A 22,791-nucleotide genomic window follows, 5' to 3' on the forward strand; every position below is an offset into this window, starting at 1 on the left:
ATAGAAATGGCTTTACCATAATAGAACAGCTCAAAAATTTCATTTTTCCCCTGACAATGATTTCAATGCATTTTCGGTTTTTATATCCGGGTATATTTGTAGTGCCTTTATTTTTCATGTTAATAATTCAATTAATTCCAGGTGCCCCTGTCATGCCTCAAGTCACCGATATAAAAAATGTATTACGAGCTCATTAGAACATATTAATAGTCAATTATAACGAGAATAAAAAGTGATATGATGGACGCGATTGAACCATTAGTGATAACTTTTGTTTCAATGTCAAATATTGAGAATCCACCACCGATCGAAATCCATCCAAATTCATTAATAAAATCAATTATCAAACCTTCATCACAGCTTAGTTTCAATCTCTTTTTAATTATGAGTTTTCTGGGAGATACATTTCAAAGGAGCATATGATGTGCATTTTATTAAATGAAAGTTAATTACTTTCGAAACTGTCAGTAGCGACCCTCATAAAGCAGATAAAATGCTCTCATTCGTCAAAAGGGGTATGTAATTAAACTGGATGTAATCGTTATATGACTTTATACTCTGAAATTCGAGAAGATGAATTTCATGTTGTATCGCTTTCCCTTGTTATATATTATTTTCATTTTCTTCTTTTGATATAGAAGTCTTGATTATATATTTCCACTCGAATACATCTTATAGATGGTCGTTATGTTGAAAGGATGAAGAGCCTCTATGTTGTGTTGACATCAAAACTATTGTATATTACCAGTGGATATAGAACTTTAACAGAGTCATTGTAAATCATCTTTCTGGAGATTATGAAAAAGGAATCTCACAATGATCGGACATTTTGACAAAAAAAAATCTTGATTCGTGAAAACTCTGACGGAGCGTAAATTTGTTTGAGGGAGTGGGGGTTTCAACTATATGGTGACTATAAGATCCTCCGTAAAAACCATTACACTTTGTTTGGCATGGAACTTGAACAAATTCATAAAATTGAACCGTCCTCTAGTGCTATTCATTCAGAATCAACAGGAATACCAAGAAATTTATTTATTTTTCACTTTATCACTTGGCCAATAAATGTTTACGAAAGTGCGTAATTTAGCATTTCCTTATTACGCACTCAAAACTGCCTGCTCTTGCTTTCACAAGCAAGGCATATATATAATTATCTTCATTTCAAAGAAGCATCCAGACAGAAAGATTCGCCGTTCTTACTCTCCTGTCATGTATGTATGATCAAGAAATACATTCTGATGTACATTTATTATTTCTTTTCCTATCATGGATTAAAGTGGAAAGGGAATTGGGAATGACTCTTGTGTTCATTATGTAACATAATTTTTCTATACAAGCTCCTAAAATTGTGGCGTCAAATTAAAGCATATTAATGATTTCATCTTTAATATTCCATGTATCAATTACCCATCCGGTCTTTATTATATTATGATTGTTACCACTATTGTCATGTTTGTTGTCGTTGTTGTTGTTCCTCTCCAGACGTCAATGAACATTTCTGATTAGTACACCTTAATAAAAAAACACACACACAGATGTCATATAAGTCATGGACCTATCCATGGTTAAACAGAAATCATTAGGTTGTATCTGCGTCATAGCATGATTCACTGATCGTTGAAAATAAGTATTGCAATATCGGGAAAAAATGTAATATTTTCTTTTTCACATATCAATAGTTCATGTGGTCCGGAAATGGCCCATCAATTAGCCATCAACGAAAGACAGTGATCACCTTTTTGGGCCATCATTTCAGTAATGATGCTATCACTACCTTGGACGGTTCCTCTGTCTTAATTTACAGAAGACCACAAAACGCCCCCCCCCCCCGCCCCGTAAGGGCGTTTAATGTTCTTTGTGTGTGTTTCATCCAAATAGTCAGTATTGCAGAAAATGATTGGCGTTTGATAGGGGCAATTATTTTACACAAATTGGTAGGTTTGCTTTTTTAATATTTTGATGACGTATTGTTCATTGCGTCAATTAGTCGTCGTCATATGGGTGTCGTCACCAGGTTTGAGTCTCGTGGAAGAGGAGTCCCTTCCAATGTTTGATGTTCAGGCCAATGTCCCATACAGCATCGGAAGTCTCCTCCACACCACCGTCAATCAACCATACCCTTATAACTCTAGATGTGCCACCATCTTTTCTTCCTATTCTTCTTCGCTTTCCTCTCCATCTATTCTTTCTTTTCTTTAAAGGGGTTTGACCGAGACAATCTCAATATTTTCCCTTCGTGGAGTCAGCGCGTCTCTGACATTGTACTCGGCCGGTAGCGACCGCGGAGTGTCTCGCGCGACCGTCTCCAAAAACACCTCCATTGTTCCCTATTCCGCAATACAAACCCACGTGGGTAATCAACCATGCTAAATGATTTTTCATTTTTCATTGATACTTTTTTTTTCTAAATATCTAAGTCCAATTCTAAGTTATTCATCATTCATTATGCATTTTGTTTCCAATTATTCGAAGTTTCAATAATCAATTCAGAATCATGATGACTCACAACAGAGGCCGTTATTTCACAAATTATCGATAAGAGCCTCAGCTCCGTCCAGATACTGGCCTGGCTTTATTTCGTTCGGATTTATTACAACGAAGGTGTTCACCTGTTGCATAAAATGTTAAAATGTTACTGTATTTTTTATATATCACCGTTATACATTAATAACAAAGCAAAATGAGGTACACAAAATAAGTCCAGACTATGTGTTTTAAAATATTATGCAAATAATGTTACAAAATGATAATATGAAAAGTATGAAGAAAACTGATTTGTATTATCTTTCAGTATTAAGTCATTATTAATCGGACCTTCCTGCGTTGTTTACTGAATTTCAAAAGCCAAACAAACGTAAAAGCAATGAAACGGCCAACTATATTGTCTTTTTCTTTTGTCTTTCCCCCTAAAAAACACTATTTCCTTACTATCCATCTTAGTTTTTGTATTGCTAGAAAGGGACAGAGGACGTCGTTTCGCTTTGGATAATTTCCGCTGTTGGGCTTATCAGACGAGCCCAATAGACACAATTATCCCTAACAATAACACCCAATCGGCCTCTAAATGGCATTTACAAATGGTAGAAAGATACGTTAGCTTGTAGTATCGTTTCCGTGACTGCTCGTTTCCGCGTGGAGGGCTTTATCAGGTCTATCCACGCGCCACGCGGCACCCTTTGGTGTGAGTGAGAGGGGCGGGGTCGAGCTATACAGAGAGGAAGGACCGAGTTGAGTGGTATAAGGGGGGGGGGGGGGAGTGAGAGGGAGAAGAGAATCACCCTACACACACAAACACACGTGTAGCGGGCTATACACTATAATATACTATGGATCAATTAGGATTCTTGGATTTGGTTAAATGTTTCAAAAGTATAAGCTTGAATCGATAAGTTTTAGTTAATAAATAAAGTACATTCTTCATTGAAAAGATCACTGTTAAAGAAAAGGGTATGATATTAAATTGTTGTTAAATAGTTTAATTTTTATATACAGTAGGCCATACTTGAAATGAAATACCAGGAAATGTCTTAAGTATTTAAGAACTCTTCTATATACACAGAACTGAAATTTCCCGTTGAATAATTTCATAACATCATAACATTGCTATCTTTAACATTATATAGGGAAGTAATTTGTTTGGATAAAATGACATAGGATCTCAATGTAGAGCTTCATAGAAAAGAAAAAAAAAACCCTGCATTTTAAAGGTTTAAATCGTAAGATATCTTTGTTATTGTGACCTTTATTAGCTTTACAATTCCTTCCAACTCACATTTGTATTCATATATTCAGGGAGGCGTAATACAAATTATCACGAGTCACTCATGATAATTGGTAGGATTTACTTTCTGTAATTTCTCATAGAACTCTCATAATAAAACACGCATATACTTTTTCATTGTTTCAGGATTCATGGATTTTCAGGGATAAGACTTAACTGAACGTACAAGCATGCCAAAATAAAGTAATAAATTCCTTTGCCATGTACAAAATGAAGAACCCATACTAACAAGCTTTGCTTTCCAGTGGGTTCCCTTTTTTCATTTCTGCATATGATATTTTTGTGTTATGCTTTACATTGTAACTTTTGTTAAATTTTGGAATGAAAAAGAATAAATTCAATCCATCAAAAAAAAAAAAGATAATCAAGGTTTCTGTGCTGCCGACGACAAACCAATGTTTTTTTTCTTTCATAATTCAACGTCCAATGAAAAAATGCGAACAATAAAGAATATTTTCCAGTATTTTATGAAGCATTGAACATTTTTTCTTTAGATAAATAATGTATTTCACAATTAATGAGTTGACTTTTTTAGCCAAAACTTTGGATTCTCCATAATCTCCCCCCTTCATTATTTTTGTTGCTATTTATTGAATACTCTCTCTTCAGATCTTTATATACTGTGACGTCTATTTCTATTTTTGAAATTACCATCTATAAACTTAAGACTTTTTTGCATTGAACGGAGTCGCTCTGTCGGTAAACTTCTAAGATTTTAATCCTAACTAATTATTGATACAAAAATTAAGCGCAACATCAAAATTCTACCAGGAATTTGCAGTTATTAAAAGTGGCACACAACGTACAATTTGGATGTCAATTATCAACTGTCCATAGGGTTTATTTAACTATGGCTAAAGATTTCATTAGGTAATATCATGATTCCGGAGCTGATGATTACTGGTATCGGACGCCTGTAAGATTGGACAATGTTTATTTAAATAAAATATCTCCTCTCGCAAGCTTGGTTTTTTTTGCTGAAAGTAAAGACATGCATGCTCTTAATTAGCGACCTAACTCGTCGCCAATTCTGATACCTGACATCTATCAATCAACCCATCATCGTTTTATCCAAACTGTTTATTCAGAGCAATATTTGCCAACTTTCTCATCGATTCTAGACTGTTATTTGAGAGCGGAATTGAGCTAATTACGCGCTCATTAAAAAGAAAATGATTCGTATTTTTTTTGAGCGGACGCGCGATGCGTATATTGTCGTCTGCTTCTCGTAAAAGACGAGACTGTATCCGGTAACCCGTTACACGACAACAATGGGAATAGTCATTCAACTATCGATTTCATAAAATAAATTCAAAATACATTATGCCATATCTATCCAGCAATATGGGTCTTTCTTTTGGCACGTCAATTTCAATAAAAGTATCTTGTTGCGCTAACAATCTGGATTGCTTGTTGCCCACTTGCATTGAGACAAGAGAAATCGATAGTGCGATTGTTTAAAAAATAAACATTGGGCCATCTTCTGCATCTTCGCAAGCGGAAATGGCATTAGAATGCAGTCATTATCCAAAGCAATGGGCAATCATACATTTGTCAATCTTGTTAGTGGTTCTTTTGTCATGATTGTCTTCTTATTTTGGTGTCGTTCTCACGACGTTACATTTTAGGCAAATATGTTTTTCGGAGATAAAAGTTATGACGTGCGTCCAAGCGTCCTTAATGTGCGTTAAGCAACTAAGTAAGCAAAACCTGTATGTGCAGTACGTTATGGATGGTTGTAACTTGGTCGTCGAGGGAGCATGTTAAACAAACTTTTAATGGGCAAGACAATGAGCGATAATGACAAATAGGGCCATTTGATGGGAAGTGACAAGAAACTACCGTGGTTTTGATGAAGGTGTGTAGATCTATTATAATGGGTAACGGAGGGGGTCTAAAGATGTACCCCTCCATTGTCTGTGACCGTCTGACAGTCGTTTAATGGTGTATTGGATTTTGTGTACCCTCTACTTACCTACTAAGTGGGGACGGATTGATTGACAGGTCTGCCTACATTTGACCAGTCGTGAGAGCAGATACAAAATAAGAATAAAGTGATGGCAGCTTTAAAAGGATCCTTAATGAAAGAGGGAATAATATAACACGAATGTATTTAAAACAATGTTAAGTATTAAAATCTTTAGTATTACCCATTGTAAGATTGACGAACCCATTTTTATAGCAAATTACATTTACGAATGTTAGGAACGGACAAGTTAGCCCTCGCTCAACAATTTGTAATTGATTTAAGCCCCCCAAAAGAAGAGAAGTTTAACAAAAGGTTTTAACGAAATTTAATATTTTTTTAAATAATATTCCGATGGAATAAACGCTAACGACGACCAGACTTGATATAATTGATTGACCAACCAACATGACCAGTGATTGGCATTTGATATACTTATTAAGTGATGGAAATCAATATAACTGAACGAACGACTAAAAGCAATCAATAGAAAGTAAGCAATGGATAAGTTGATGGGTTTATGAATATATCATAGCTGATATACTTTAAGGGCTATATATTTGTTGTTTGGTGTTAAAATAACGATTTTCGTTCGCTTCTCATCCCACGGAAGTGCACTAAAATACTCTGTATGGTAATAAATCAATAAACGTTAAGTACGTGGTTTCCTACGTTGCGTAATATTATTTGTTTGAGTTATGAATTGGTTCTTACCGTATATTGCTCTTTTTGTAATCTGCGTTTAATTTTAGAGTAACCCATTACTTACCAGCTTGATTTTATTTCTTTTCATGTTCCAGTTTCTTCTATTTGTGTTTTGTGTTATTTTCACTTTCCATTAGTTTTAATTGTGAGCGCAGTTGTGATGGAATTGCACTGCAAAAAAATAATAAATGAATAGAAATAAAAAAATCAGAATACTACATTTTTTTAGTTTTGTCAAGTATCCATTTTGATGACAATTAACTTTGAATTGAGTAGATACTGTTTCTAAAACATAGAGTTAGTGAAGGATCGTTCAATTTAATACAGAATGTAAAAAAACAATGAAAACTATATGATATAGGAAAGGGGTGACAAAAGTTAAGGAATACAGAAAAGTTGTTATTTGAGACGGAGTATTAATGTATCATAGAAGAGAGTTTTCAGATGATATTTGAAGGAACAGGTTGGGTGAATAGAGGAAGATCCTAAAAGGGCAGATTGAAGATTAATATTTAAAAGAAGGGTATTGGAAATGACTGAAGGGGGTAAGGCAGATGAAGGGGGGGGGGGGGTGGAGGAGGGGGAGAAATTTCATTTTAAAAATATGAAATGACGAAGATTGGAAAAATCATATATTTTCCAAACAAAACCCGAACAAAGAATAATTACCTCCAGTTATCCCCACTTTCTTCCCCACGTAACAACTAGATGTATAATTTGCTTAGGGTATTAAGTCTATCGAATTTTGCCCCAAAGCGAGATGGATGGATGAAGAAAGGATGGGATACAGACCCCAGGGAATATTCTGATTTATATTGCTTCCCCAACAACACTTATCACCTACGTGTAGACAATGGGTGGATTTATAACAAAGACACGTAAAGAGGTAGGGGCGTTTGTATAGGGGGGCTTCATAACAGGAGGCCCAATTTGAAACAAACTGTCAAGTCATAGTAGGTGGTTTCAGACCGCCTCGAAGTTCGCCAGTTCCAGGTATTCTCTGATCGGGAAATTTACCCGATCAGAAAATACGGGTATTTTGGTAATGTGAAAGCAAACTACGCGTAATTTCCCCGAAAGAAAATACCCGCTAAATAGTAGGTACTTGGCGAAATTACGAGAACTTTCGTGGGGATTTTTCCAAGGTCGCAGGTATTTTGGCGATGTGAAAGCAAATTACGGGAACTTTTATCCCAGCGTGTCGTTGGGCGCGGCGGCGTGGATGGCTGCTGGGCAAGTGATTTTGAATCTCCCGCCTTGCCTGCTTATCAGACCACACTGCGCATGCTCGTAACTTCGGGAACTTATCCCAAAGGATGTGTTTCGGGGCGATGTGAATGCAGGAATAATTAACGGGTATTTTTTAGCCTTAAAAAGTTCTCGTAATTTAACGGGGATTCTTGTGATCGAGGCGGTTTGAAACCGCCTAGTAATACAGTGTGAAAAGGGGACATGTTTTGACCATCAGGGGTACTAGCTGACCCCCTTATCGGTCTTATTGGTATATCTGATAAGTACATACACTTATAATTGGATTTGTACATGTTGTACGAGAGCGGAATCGGAAGCTGGGGTGGGGTATCAATTGTGTTCACTCTAACAAATATTGGGTAAAAGTGCTACATGGGGGTAATTACAGTATGTAACCCACCAACATTTGGGCATTTCTTCTGTTTTTTTTATCTATCTAGTGTGATGAAATTTTTGCCCATTCTAAAGTATTTGCTGCTTATTGTGGGCATTATGTTTCCCGCATTGACTAAAATACTACCCGAAATTGGTTGGACACATAATTACCTCGTGGTGGTGAAAAAAAAAAATTTCCAAATATTTTTTACAGTCTTGGGAGTAGTAACTTCAACATTATCCATGTGTGAATGTGGTTTTATGATATGAATGAACATTACAGGAAATAATTATGGAAAGAACATAACCGATGGGAGCAGAAGAGTTTGAATGAATAACAAAAGCAAAGTCAGAAAGAGGGTATCAGGCGTGAAAAAAATTAAAGGAAGAGGGTACACTTTTCTACCACACTTTGGATAATAGCTTTGGGATATTCTAATTAATATTAGTCCTTATTGGTTTTGAACAAGATAATAAGTGATTATACTTTAAATCAATAAAAATAATCTATCTGAACTACCTATCATGAACAAGGCTATGTAGTAATGATTATAGATAATATTGCCGAATGATAAAACATCATTATCGATCCTTTTGATTTGCGAGTCGTCTGGGGATCATACACAATATTGACACATTATAAATGACAATCTTGGCTCGATGAGAATGATGTTTACGTTACAAAGTATAAAAAAAGATCCGCTTCAATTTGTCACTAAATTTGAAATTTCATTAGGTTGTGCATGCTGGTCACGTTGCAATTAAGAAGAATAGTTGGCAAAGTTTTATACATGATTTAGTTTGCCCCCATCAATGCAATTAAAATCAGGGTAAATAATGGGATATGTTAATACTGAAGGATGAAGACACAACAAATGTTTAGAAAAGCAGTCATTAAAGTCGGACCCTCCTTTCAAATCCACCCCTTATCAAGATATCACTGATCATCAATTGATATAGTTAGGTACAGTTGTAGTCAAATAGCAGTAGTTGGCAAATACGAGAAGTTTTCCGCAAATTAGGATGGTAAACGAAGTGATAATTTCGTCTCGAATTTATGAAGTGCTTCTGGATAACGTGCGATAGCTTTGAATATTGACCGCTTTGTAAATTCGGACGACCAATTGTTGGGCAATTTCTTTGTTTTATCTCGTCGTGTTTTGTTTGCTATGCCATCTTATTCGGTTTAAAATGGTTGGTATAAGATAACAAGGGGTCAATAAACGGTAGCCAATGTCATAACCTCTATTACAGTCACGCAGCTATAGTACAAGATGCATCTCTCTATTCCAGTTACCATTTGTATTCCAATATATTTTTAATATATCTTTTAAAACATGCATTAAAGATCTGTGTTTTTTTCTAAGTGATAGTGTCGACTTTGGTAGAACACTGAAAATTAATTACTCATATATACGCTTTGGCGGCATGAGTATATAGTGGAGGGATAAAAGTTTATTGCAAAGTTGCTGAGTGAGCTCACAATCCTTGACCTGGATGTGTGTTCCTCCATTTATTAGCGAAATGGAATTATGGAAGAGTACTTTGTAACAATAAAAGAGCGATTTGGAATAGATTATTTCTCGATATGTGATTACCAAATGAGTCCCAAATAGTTCAAGATGCAATTCCATCGCCTTTCGACCGTTTCATAAAATATCATTACAAACATGACAAACGTTACATTTCTACTGTATGACAAATGCTGACTCTATATACCAGTCATATTCCATTATTTCAGCATTCTTTGTTTAAATGTTATCTTAAAGTTTTATGAAATATCCAATATTTGTCTTAAACCCAATCCTTTTAAGTTCTCAAGATTATGATGATGTAATAAAACTGATGTTCTTAATCGATATCACGTACTTTATTTCATTCTCTTTTGGCCATCATGTCAATCGGCCTATAGATAACTTCTGAAGAGTTATTTATGATGATACAAAAATATGTGTGTTTCTTTTGTTTAGGTAATTCACTTCCATTCCTTTGTGGAAACATAAAACAAACTCCCGAGGAAATATGGACTGGAAGAGTTACAATTAATCATTCACCAATAATGAATTAACAATAAAGGATGGAGTACGGAATCGCTATCATACTCATGAACAGAAGTGTTTAATTCGAATATGGTGGTGGTATGTAATTTTATTCTGTCTCCAGTAAGTTGATGAATTACAGAAAATTCAACAGGTCCATTGAAGCAATAGGTAGACACGGTAGCGCAGCATCATCGTCTGTTGGGAACACGGGGATACGCTCTGTATGAATTTGCTTCTATAATTATTTTCCCGCGCGCGCGCCATATCAGTCAAGAGTGACATAGGAAGACAGTCGTTAATTACTGCCCTTTCCTTAATAAAGGTGTGAGTTATGAGCAAGCTATGACCAACTCTATACATGGTTCTGTAACCAAGCAGGTCTCCCCTGACATGTAAGCCTTCGGGCAATGCTACAGACCATCACTGTCCTTCTTCCTTCGCTAATTAATAGAAGTAGGACGATGAGGCGACATATTGTGTCTGTTTTGTGAAGTCTTTTCTTCTCAAGTCAAACGCTTTGTGGTATGAGCATAACTCCGACATGATATAAAAATAGGATGAGGCATGCGATGAGTAATACTCTCATAGAACTTTTCTTCAAAAGTAAATTTCATTCTTGCTCATTGCCATTTACCACTATAACTTTCGTAATAGTTCTTTCAGTTAATATTTAATTTATAGATGAGCTTATTAACACGTACACACACACACAAACGCATTGAAATTCGAATAATATGCGCATTATTAGTGATCAGATAATCATTTAAAAGAATTTCGCTTTTAAATAAATTATATATTCTTTAAAAACGAATAGATTCCAATCGTTTGATTGAAAAGTGGATTTTTTTTTTACCATAATAAATTTTTTTAACGAAAAATATAATGACTCGTCCCTCTTATAATGAAATTTTATTAGTTAAAATTTGAGTAGATCGTTTGAGAATGCACATGAAACGGTTTTCGTTACAGGGGTGAATATCTTCATCAATAACTTTCAAAGAATACAATTATCTGTATTCATATATTTTATTAAAATTAAAATCATACATCAGCAGGTATAAACCAGACAAAAACGTTTTTTTATTGGTGTATTATGTCGAAAAGTGACTGAGTTACATTCAGTTTTACAGTCTTTGAAAATGGTTTATTGAAGTACAGGGAAATGTCTAGTTATATTACCCGCGTTCGATGTCGAATCTGATTCAGCCTCCCTATCCACGTTTGTAGCTGAATAAAATAATCAATGACGTGTTCTGAAGAAGATCAGGACAAGACAAAAGCAAGATAGTGAATGTCAAACGGGGTTCACCATTAATCATCCCAAAATGACGACAATTCTGCTCGATTCTTTCGTGTAAAAAAAAATCGGCTCTTTTATGGCAGCCTGTTTCCAATCTCAAACTGTCCTCACTCGGTGGAGAGTTTAGACACAATTTCCTCCCTGGATTTGATCAATTTATATTGCACTTGACAATTATCTTATTTACTCGATTGTCTGCTTATTCTGTTCCCCAAATACACCGGGCAAGTTTTTCCCATTTACCACCCTATATGAAGGTAGCTGAACTCGCCAAACCAGAGGGGCATAATTGAAAACTTTTTGTTCCAAGTATTTCATTGATTACGCTTTTTACGCATACCACGTGGGCTCCATGTTTTTGTGATATTTTACTGCTTTCCTATACATTTTTTTTTCTGTTGATTTACACATCATGTTATATCCATCTGTTTATCTTTACCTAATGTATTGATTTCGATCAAATGCACATCTCCGCCTCATTGTTTATACAGACGAAATCTTTTTTAATCATATTTCCCAAATTCAAATGCTAACTTTTTCTTATGTCTCTCAGATAGCATAGGAAATTGAGACTTTCCTCAAATCAATTCTGAACAATATTTTGATGGAAATTAATTTATACTTGTTGAATTGAATTCATGATTGCTAAACATATCCAATCTTGTCAGAAAAGAAAACATAATATTGAGTAATACTTTTGCATGTGTATCATGAGATCATGCATCATCCATTTTGCTGCTCTTGTCAAATTCTGATTCTCCTGTTCTTGTCAAGATCCTAGCTGTCAGACCAAAAAAGGATGTTATCTGAAAATGCGAAAGATAAAAACTGGAATAATGTTTTAGAAAATTTCATTTTGGATTTAACACTAATTTGATGTTCAGAGATAGACGAGCGTGTTTATAATGAGTCAAAGATTTTTCTCTTATAACAATATCATGAATATAGAGCTGAGAGATTTGATTTCAGTTTAATACTTTGATAACAAAAAAATACCAATGATTTCTTAATAGAACAAAAATTTCTTGTCCAATCGAGAAGTGGTTAAAAGGGATTTTCAGTTTTAAAAAAACGAGATACATTTTCGAGATAACATATTTGGCATGAGTGATATACAGCAGTTGATTGAAACAAAATTTTGAAAATTTATTGAATACATTTTAAACTTTGCATTATGTGTCAGGAAACGAGGTTCTTCCTGAATCCGTTTAATTCGTATTTGAATGAGCTTTTTTACATTTCCTCCCTATATTTGAACTTTTTTTTGTTTTACTCCTTGTAGTTGCAGTATCAGGGAAACCTTTCTTGTGGAATCCATTCATTCAGAGACCGCTTCACAAACGCAAAGGAGGCCAAGTCCGTTTCTCTAACGACCAGACGATGGAACTTGAAAAGAAATTCGAAAACCAGAAATACCTCTCTCCGCCCGAAAGAAAAAAGCTAGCGAAGGTGCTCCAGTTGAGTGAAAGACAGGTAAGAAAGATTTCAAATCTCTTTTGTTTCGTCTTTTTTGTATCGGGCATAGAGGAGAGAGGGATTCAAAATTTTGGAGAATGAGGGGTACGATGAGTAGGGAAGGAAGCTGCCTTGCTGAATGAGTCTGGGAAAAAATATAGATAAATGGAGATTCAAAGATGCTAAACGACAGAATTTCCATTGAATTGTATGTGCTTAATGGAATTAAAGAATAATCAAATACACAAATAATATAGAATAAACAAAGTTTTACGATGACGAACAATGATACTTTGGTTAGATCCCCAAAGACCGGCTCATTCATATCATTATATAATGTCACAGATTACATAATGATTTCCCGACAAATTAGGGATCGCCGTCTTATATACGGGGATGAGATTCGTAACTTCTCAAACGTATCTGTTCTGGGGAAAAATTCTCATTTTCTTTCCATTTTCTTGTTTATGACAAAAGGGTTGATGAAAAGATTCCTCCTTGTTAGCGCTAGTTGATCATGCCTTTTATCGGTTGTTCTTTAGCAGACGATCAGAGGAAATGCGTGGTGGTCCCAAGGCGCATTACCATGCAGAATTTATGCTCTCAGAAAAAGGCGGGAGATGACAAGGGAAATCAGACCCCTATCTATAAGAAGGGAGAGTGTCTTCTTTTAAAATTTGGGAATTGGGATCCAGAATTTGACAATAAAAAAATGAAAGTGAACACTTGCTGAATTAACTGCAGTGGATCCTTTCTTTCTTTTCTTTAAATACGCATTTGTAGATTTATTTCTAGGAATAATAATTTCTCAAGTATAATAATAAAGCACAGATATAATAAGGCTTATGCAAAATAAGAATTGTCAAATTTTCCCTTTGAGAATATACCTTACACTTACCAAGAATAAACTTGGTATATTTTGTTTTGCCCATTTCAGGATTTCCCTTTTCAGGCATATGCGTCACCGATTATATAAAAGTCCATTTGCACTCAATAATTTCCGATGATTTTCGAGGAAGGTCTCGAGGAAATTATCTGATGATAAAACAAAACTCAAATTACCTTATATTATTTTGATCAAGGAAATAAATGAATGATTGATATGAACACCTATCTACCTACTCCCATATCATATAGCCTTTTATATACATCCCTCTCTAATATGCTTGATTAATCTTTATTTCTTCGTACTTTTTGCCATTTCCGTGATTTCCTCGCATCATTCTAATCCGCGAGATGACGGTTTTAGAAAACACTATGTTGAATCAAGGAATTGTTGGCCCGAACCCCGAAAATATTCTCAGCTTTGTTTTCAACTTTTTAAAGACAAGTCATAGATCAGGAATCATACTATCATCATACAAACAATATTTGGCGAATTTTAACAGGATTTTTACAAGAAGAAGGGTTGAAACAAGAAAAGGTACAACACGGAAAAGAATTCTCTTTGGAACTTGACGTAAGAAATCAGATGAAATAGTTATGTGACTATGACGGCAATTATATTTTCCCGTCATTTTTCTGCTGTGGCGCATAATCATGTATAGAAATTTCAATCGCTGTCTTTTTCGAGATCAATTACTTTTTGAAGTTTTCCCAAACAGCACACATCAGACGTCAAGGGCGGCGATCGGGGGGGGGGGGGGGGGGTGACCTTAAATGACTGAAATGAATGGTGTATTACAACCAATGAGAGGGGGGGGGGTTCTTATCCCCTTGTCTGGCCAGATCATGATTTCCAATTGTAAACGCAATATGTCTTCCCTTTCAAGAGCTTCAAATACAGGGAGAGAAATTGAGGCGATTATGTTATTTGTTGTGTTTAGACCTCGACAAAGTGGATATGACTCCCGATATGACGATGAATCTCGTAAAACCGAATTATGATTATGGAAGTATTGGTTGTGAATTACGTCACAAAAACGCGCACTTAACTGATTTTGTCAGCGTTCAACCCTCGACGGTCGGGTAGACTTCAAAAACAATCATGATGAAATTAGAGTAATGAGTTAAGGCGGAAAAATAGAAGATTGAGCTGGTGATTGATGTCGGTTGGACCGACAAAGGAAAATGGTGCGAAGGAGTGACTTGTCTATCAGCGGAGAAGGAGAATAGCTACACGGGCGGAGATGGCGTCACAAACGCTCTCCAGCCGGTGGAATCACATCTCCTCGCTCCCTTCTCTTCATTCCTCTCTCCGTCTCTCTTCCCTTCTCTCCCATATTGTAATATTCCTTTCCTACTGTTTCTTTTCTTAATTCTGAGATGATAACTTATCGAACATGTTGAGGAAGTTCAATCGCGGACTGTCGGAGAACGCCAAAGGAAATGTGCTTAACAAGATTTCTTGTTTTGGGAGAAGAATCTTCCATGTTTTTCTTTTCTCTCCCGCCATACCCACTGAAAAGCAATAGATTCACATTGTCATAATTGTAGCAGGCTTTCATTATAATGATTCATGTCGATGTGTTTAGATGTGTAGGTTGCAAAATTTGAAACTTATAATAACCAAGAAAGGGCTTTTTTTTCATTATTTTTTACGGGGATGATGAGGTGGAAGCAAAACCAGGCCGTATTTTGATATTTGTTAGTCGGGATTTATGAAAAAATTATAAAGATATATTTTTGTATATTTAATCAAAATAATTTAGTGAATTAACACAATTTGGTTCAGAAGGCTCTCATGGCTTGTATCAAAGTTAATTTCTTCCATATTGATGGTATTTTGTTGTTGTTTTGGGGGGTGGGGGGCATAGCAGAGGGGGATGTCGAAATTGAAAATATATGTATTGTAAAATTACTTGTGGTGTCCCGATCAAGGTTTTGCTCATTTATCATATAACAATAGATGGTGATATCAGAGGTGTAGAAGCTCATGGTATATTTAGTATAAACGTGACATATGTCTATTTCAAACTCAAAGGTTGGGAAAAAAATAGAAGCAGATATTGAAAGTTGTAATTGGAATCATCTCCAACCGTTGAACGAGGAAGGAAGCTCTAATACAATACTATTAGATCGATCCATATCAACACATGTATATCATCAAAAACCTAGCGTTATAACCCAGATTAAGAATACGTACCGGGAACAACAAATTAGTAATACTATCCTAAATGCACCGTAAAGGAGAGTCTTTTCCGTTATGCTTTCGGATTTTCTATCTCAGTCTTTACCTCTCTCTTTTTCGTCGTTATTTCATTTAGTTCCTGTATTATGATGATAATGGTTGCATCTGGAAGATATAGTTTTAAGCACACCATGTCTGCGCATGCGCAGACAAACAAGATGTCAGAGCACTTTGGGGGTGAATACACTGTAAATTGAAATAATACCATATTGTTACTATATTAGTGGAAGTTGTGGATCTAAAATTTTATGACTATGGACCATGCATGTCAAGCATGAATATGATTCTGATGATGACAGGCACACACAAGTCAAGATCACGAAACGGGTTGGCTCCCATACAATCTGAAGATGCAGACAAATCGATTTATAGATTTCATTTCTTGCACATTATCCTCATTTGCACAAAGTGCGATCACTGGTAATTTACTTTGCCTGGTTACAGACAATGATTTTAAATGTCCAGATTTCTGTTATCAATTCTAATGCTATTACTCGATTGCTCATCACTTATAATCATCAAGCCTTTGTTTATAGGATTGTTTAAAGGAATGGCCTGTATCAGGGGCCGCGGAACGGTTTTCAAAGTGGGGGGGGGGGGGGCTGACCATACAAAAATCACAATCATATGGCAATTTTTACGTTTTTGTAAACGGTTTTGGAAAAAGTGGGTGGGGGAGGGGCTGAAGCCCCCGCTTCTGCGGCCCCTGTATTCAGGGATTTCCTCCATATTCACAAATAACTATACAGATAAAATCCACTCTAACACAGGTGTTTTCTTGTAAATGATAACTTTAAACATGTTAAACGTGCTTTAAATGACATTGAAATAATAATAATGAAATAATATATTTGAAAGTGGTCACAGGAATCGCATTGTCTAGTTTAAACAATCTTTCGGGAACAATAACTGGGTTGGCGAATATTTCCTTCTTGAACATGTTGAAAAAAAGAGACGAAATATTAGTGATTCGGGTTCGTTGTTGTTTTGTTTTTATTGTTTTGAATGATTGATGTTATGCTTCCATTAATCTTTCTCTTGGTAATATCTCTTTTAACGTTTTTTCTTCTCTTTGTTATCGAAATGGTTCAATGGTATATATTTTATGGCAACACAATATAAGCATTTATAACGCTCCTGAAATATTAATATCTATTCATGCATGGTGATTCACATGGAATTTTAATTGAAGTTTGACTTCAACTTATTCGGATAACTGTTTTGATGGTTTGAGGGTCATGTCAAATTCTAATACTATAGATGGGAGGAATACATTGGTTATTTTCCATAATTGTACATGATTTTTTTTTCCAATGTTTTTTTTCTGACAAAATTCTTTCCAAGGGGATTTAACTTTGGTCACAATTTTCTGCTCATGCTATCATTCTATTATCATCTATGAGCTCCATAGCTTATATTAAATGGTATGTTTCTGGTTTCAAAAAAGTTATATTGGTTTGGGACTAAAGTTGCTGTTTACTCAGCTATGTTTACGATTGAGTTCAATGACATTATAGAACTATGATAATAAAGGGTTGGTTCAGTTTGTCTGCTTATGCGCATTCAAGCAGGTATAGCCAATTTCACGCGACTCCCTTGCAACGTGCTATACAGAATATTCGAAAACGACAGAGAATGTTTGAATTGTGCCAAGAGAGAAATAGTTCAACTTATCAATGTATTATCGATGATAGGTGATTCTGTTGTGATAGAGGCCAAAGTAAGAGCTGTACAGGAAAAGATTAAAGCATTCAACAACACACTCTTTTTCCGGTTTCGATCCTACTCATAATCTATTTTCATGATGAAAGATAGAGAAAGAGAGGGAAACAGAGGAAAGAGAAAGAGAGAGGAAGAGAGGATTGTGAACATTTCACCATCCATTTTATCTTTCTTATGAAATATAAAAAGGCGGAACCGTATACACGATTGAAGTGAGTGTATTGTGTTGAATTACCATTATTTTATAACTTTTTGTCGGTTTATGCCATGGGACATGATAACAACAGGTGCACGGTGGCGTATAGTAATTATTGATGGTGTAAAATACATCAAGTCCAGGTTGAAAATCATTTGATCGTCATTGTATATGTTATTAAGTGGCTCTTTGAGCAAGGAGAACATCTACAGCTCGAATCACATTTACACCAAACGCGGAGCAGGATCTTACACCATGATAGTACCAGTCGGTCTATGATTTTGATGATGTTAAATCCAAAATGATGACAAAAGAAATTCGTAATATACCTTTTCAAACAAATTATTGATGAAATTTATATCTTTGAAAATCCTATATGTATTTATACATATGTTCAGAGATTCCTTCGGAATGAATGTATCATTTGGTGTCCAAGTGGCTTGTTTGGGCGACTGTTGATACCTATTTAGAACATGAAATACATCTGTAAGTACTTAGTACTATATACTTTCAAAATACGGCAGCCGAATCGTTGTTTTAATGGTTGATTACTTTAACATCTTAGTTTCACTTAGAATGTCGTTTAACTTCCATTTTGTTTACGAAAGTACAAATGGGCGTTTCCCGTCTATATCGAGAGCACTGAAAAAAACAGAGGACTATAATAAGTAAATTGAATTCACAGAAAAACCAAAAACAAAAACTCATGCTTACTTTAGTGTTTGATCAGTGAAAATGAACTATCTAGACATCAACAAAATGATCATGGCAGCAAAGCGAACGTCCATGCAAACCCGAAATGATGGGTATCAAAGCTTAAAAACCTTTTGAATATTCATTAGTTTTCTAAACCTATTTGCGAGAGTGATTTGGGCTTCTTAATCGCCTCCTTATCGGCGACATACAGCCTTGTTGTAACAGACAAGTAAATATATTCTTATACTGCTACTGATTCAATTGAAAGCAAATCTTCCCTCTATCATCTGATATTGACGGGTCAACTTAAAGTTTCGTTAGAAAATTAAAGTGACCGATCTCTCCATCTGAAAATCATCAGCCACCGGATTCTCGGGCATTCCAACTAAATTTGTAGAAAAAAAGTCTAATGAACCTTACCAAAACCTATATTATATCCATCTCCTTTCTGTTCTTTCGTCATTTTCTTTGAGAGGCGAAAGTGAAAAATCACAAACCAATGATTTAGGTGCAGACGGACACTCTTTTGTGCACCTATTGACCGAGCTCTCGTCGAAAGACTCCAAATCCTACTAACACTGTTGTCTTTGACCAGAGAGGGGCAAATATCCCACGGATGGGGGGCAAATAGACTCCCGAAAGGGGTACTATATTACCCCGCCTGTTCAAACATCTCTATGGAGCCTTGCATGAGGGGGGATTAATGCTCTATGAAGGGGTGTATTGCAATGAGACGGATAATGGCAAGCGGGGATAAGTGGTGCTTCTCAAGTAGCTGAGTAGTGGTATTTGGAAGTGAACAGCCCTCCAAACAGGTTGAGATATTGTGGTACGAGGCGTAGCGTCGTTTGATGGGCGTTTGAAGACGCCACCATCTGCATGCATTCAAATACAATTAAAAAATCTACTCATCACAATAATACTGGCGGTGTCTCTATTCTCGATGCTAAACTATAACCATAGAGCTAGCTCCATGCTATAACAGAAGCACTTCAGTATACTAGTTTAAATGCCGGAACGATCCATTTATACATTTATTTTCCACCAGTTTTGAACATCGAATTCGGAGCAGAAAGCTTGCTCCATTGTTTTTTCAGTCATACTTAAAAAAGAAGAGTAGAATGATGAAATAGATGGAGAGAGAGAGAGAGAGAATAAGACAGAAAGGGGGGGGGAGGGATTAGATTTAATAAAGAGAACGAGGATAATCATGTGTGTAGAGAAGATGGAATATCCTGAACATAGAGAATATCGATAGTCTCAAACTGAGGGATTTAGGATTTGGAAGTGTTCGTGAGTAGTATAAGTTTGATATGAATCAAATAACCGTGAGCTTCATAACTATGATTCGAGAGGCGTAGATGTAGATCCACTTATAATGAGCTAATAATTGACCATTGAGCCAACGTGTTACACATTAATGTACCATAACTACTGGCGGATCCAGGTGCCCCCGCCCCCTTTGAGAAGCAAAATTTAAATTTGTAGTGTAAAAAATGCCGTTGGAACAGAAGTGTGCCCCCTCCTTTTGCATTGAAAGTGAAGCATTTTTTTTTCTTGTTAATTTTTTTCTGGGACAAAATCTCCTTATTTTTTTTAAAACCTTTCTTTTTTGGCTTGTCAACATTTTTCCTAGGAAAAATGTGCCCCCTTTTTTTAAATAATCCTGGATCATATCTACCTACACGAAAATCAGATTGAACAGATCATATACGAAAAAGGGTCTTTGAAATCAAATCCAATACACTGACAATATCTCAACGAAAAAAAAAATCATCTCAAAGTTTTTGCGATCATTCATTAGCTGTTCATATTAGTGAAGAGACTATTGGAATCATAATAAACATTTTCAGCTAAAAAAATAATAAATTATTGACTTCTTATGGAATAAGTGAAATAATTTTTTTTACGACTGTGAAGAAATTTTCTGTTGACCTGCATCTATATTGAGAAAAAATAATCATATAAAAAATGGGCAACTATGAGATTATGATATCATCGGTTTACTGATTATGATTTACGATCTAATTATGCCAAACTTGTCGCATGTTTTTTTGCAAACACTTAACTTTAATGGGATTATAATTTTTTTTTTCTGTTTACTCTGTTACTTTAAAGCGTATAATAAGAATGGGAAGTCTTGGAGAACTTCATTTTTAAACTTCATTCATTGTTAGATGTTGGGTATATCATCTTGAACCATTTACAATCTGACAATAAAAAAGTGAAAATGAAAGATATCAGGTTCAAGACTTTGTATATATAATTTTCTTTTTAATGCTAAAAAACATTTCCCCAGCATGGAGTGGGAATTTTTTAGGACATGTATGAGTTCGATAGAGGCTAGAAAAATTTATGATCAAATTCATCTAAAACCTTCATTTCAAAGAAATATAGAAACATGTCATTGGTAAGCCGAGTCCCTCTGATAAGTTTGAATTAAATCCCGAAACTGAAAATGCATTATGTTATAAACTTGTTTTGTGTTTTAAATATAATACTCCAATATGATTTATAACCAATTGAAAATATGTTTGCTGATTTTGAATAATTACACACTTAAAAGTTTTCGTTACTTCACTTTTATCATTCCGATCCACGTGAAATAAAACCCAAACCAAAATACACGTTTTATTTTTCCATCTCCTCAATGATGATAATACAGTTGTCTCTTATATAGCTAATAACTTGGAGCTGTTGTTACATAAGGCTATATAATGTTTTATTATTAATCTACTGCATGTCTTAATTTAGAATTGTTGAATTGATTTTTATCTCAGTTCTTGTGTCAAATTAGATGAGACCGGTTTCATCGCCTTCCCATGTTTATAGTGTTATACACGTACTTCTTATTTGATGTCCGTTAATTTCACAAGATTCTTTTTGTTTTTCTTTCTGACAGTTGTGTTGGATGTGTTTGTGCGTACGGTATTCAGTAATTAGATGAAATATAGAGTTGTTGGTTTAGAGTGATATATTCGGTTTGTTTGAAAGTATTTTATTTTTTCCTTTTCCGATTCTGTATAGGTGAAAACCTGGTTTCAGAACAGAAGAGCAAAGTGGAGGCGATTAAAACAGGTAATTCACAAACTCTTATTTCAGGGTCATTCTTCATCAGCTCAATTTAAGTTCTCTATATAGTTGCAATAATAGCTGTTCAACTCTACTCTTGAAAAAAAGAAATATCGTATTTATTTTATATAAACTTCTCGATAGCCTACAAGTTTATTATGTCACTTGCACCGAGAAACAAAGGAGTCTGGGAAATGAGAAAGGACATTAAGAATCGTAAAAGTGAACGTTTTTATGTGACTGCAGACGACACTGTTTTAATGGCGGGAAATCCGTTTGCACCTTGGTCCAATCTCGCGTCAAGTACTTTTCCATCATGGTGAAATCAAAAGAAAAACTGCCGATGAGTGGACTCTTTGCGCCAACCGAATTACGATGCTTCCTTCGGCGATTGTATCAACACAAACACAGGCTGCTGTAAAGACATCACACAACTACAAAACATTAATTTTAGATAAATGAGTATCTAATATCAAGAGCTCACCTAAATTGGTAGCACTTAGAACACTCCAGCCGAGATTCTAAATTGCACTCATGCGATTATCGTCAGTAAATACCTTTCAAATTAGAGTAGCGTATTTCGAGAAGCTCATTTGGGGCTGTCTCCTTGAGGTTTGGTCTTAAGTATGTGTACTTAGAAATCATAAATGGGTGTGTATAGCAAACCATTTACCCACTACAAATAAAACCCTCGCCTGTAATTAGTATCAGGTCGTCGGAAAGATAAGAAAAATATAGGAATGATCCAAGAAAATACAGGATCGACGATTCTTTTATGAAGAGAGCAATCTGAAGACTCGAATCTTCATTGGCAGTCGATGAGAGGTTTAGTGCGCGGTACCAGTTTTGGTGTTTAATTACTCTTTATAACTTCTTAATTGATTCAATCTTCCCATGTAGAGTGGTTGACTGTGATAGTTTATGACTTTCTCCCTTCATTTGAGTTGTCCTTTCGATTTAGTTTAGTTTTCCAAGCTTCTGGGTATTGCCGCCACTGAAAAAAGAAGAATTAAGTGGGTACGAGCATGTACATGTACCTAGTAGTAGGTCCATGGTACGAGATGGAGATCTGCATCAATCTTTGATAGCATGTGCGA

The 22,791-nt window shown here is 35.4% G+C and overlaps 1 protein-coding gene across 1 annotated transcript in view; it reads left to right on the top strand.

Moving 5' to 3' along the window:
- Positions 1–22,791, top strand: part of LOC121424894 (hematopoietically-expressed homeobox protein HHEX homolog) — a 42,689-nt gene that overhangs the window by 15,260 nt on the left and 4,638 nt on the right. Inside the window, exons 2-3 of the mRNA XM_041620758.1 lie at positions 12,706–12,896; positions 21,650–21,700. Coding sequence (XP_041476692.1) covers positions 12,706–12,896; positions 21,650–21,700 — 242 coding nt within the window. The remainder of the gene's footprint in view (positions 1–12,705; positions 12,897–21,649; positions 21,701–22,791) is intronic.

The sequence above is a fragment of the Lytechinus variegatus genome, chromosome 12 (assembly GCF_018143015.1).
Source record: "Lytechinus variegatus isolate NC3 chromosome 12, Lvar_3.0, whole genome shotgun sequence".
NCBI classification, from domain to species: Eukaryota; Metazoa; Echinodermata; class Echinoidea; order Temnopleuroida; family Toxopneustidae; genus Lytechinus; species Lytechinus variegatus.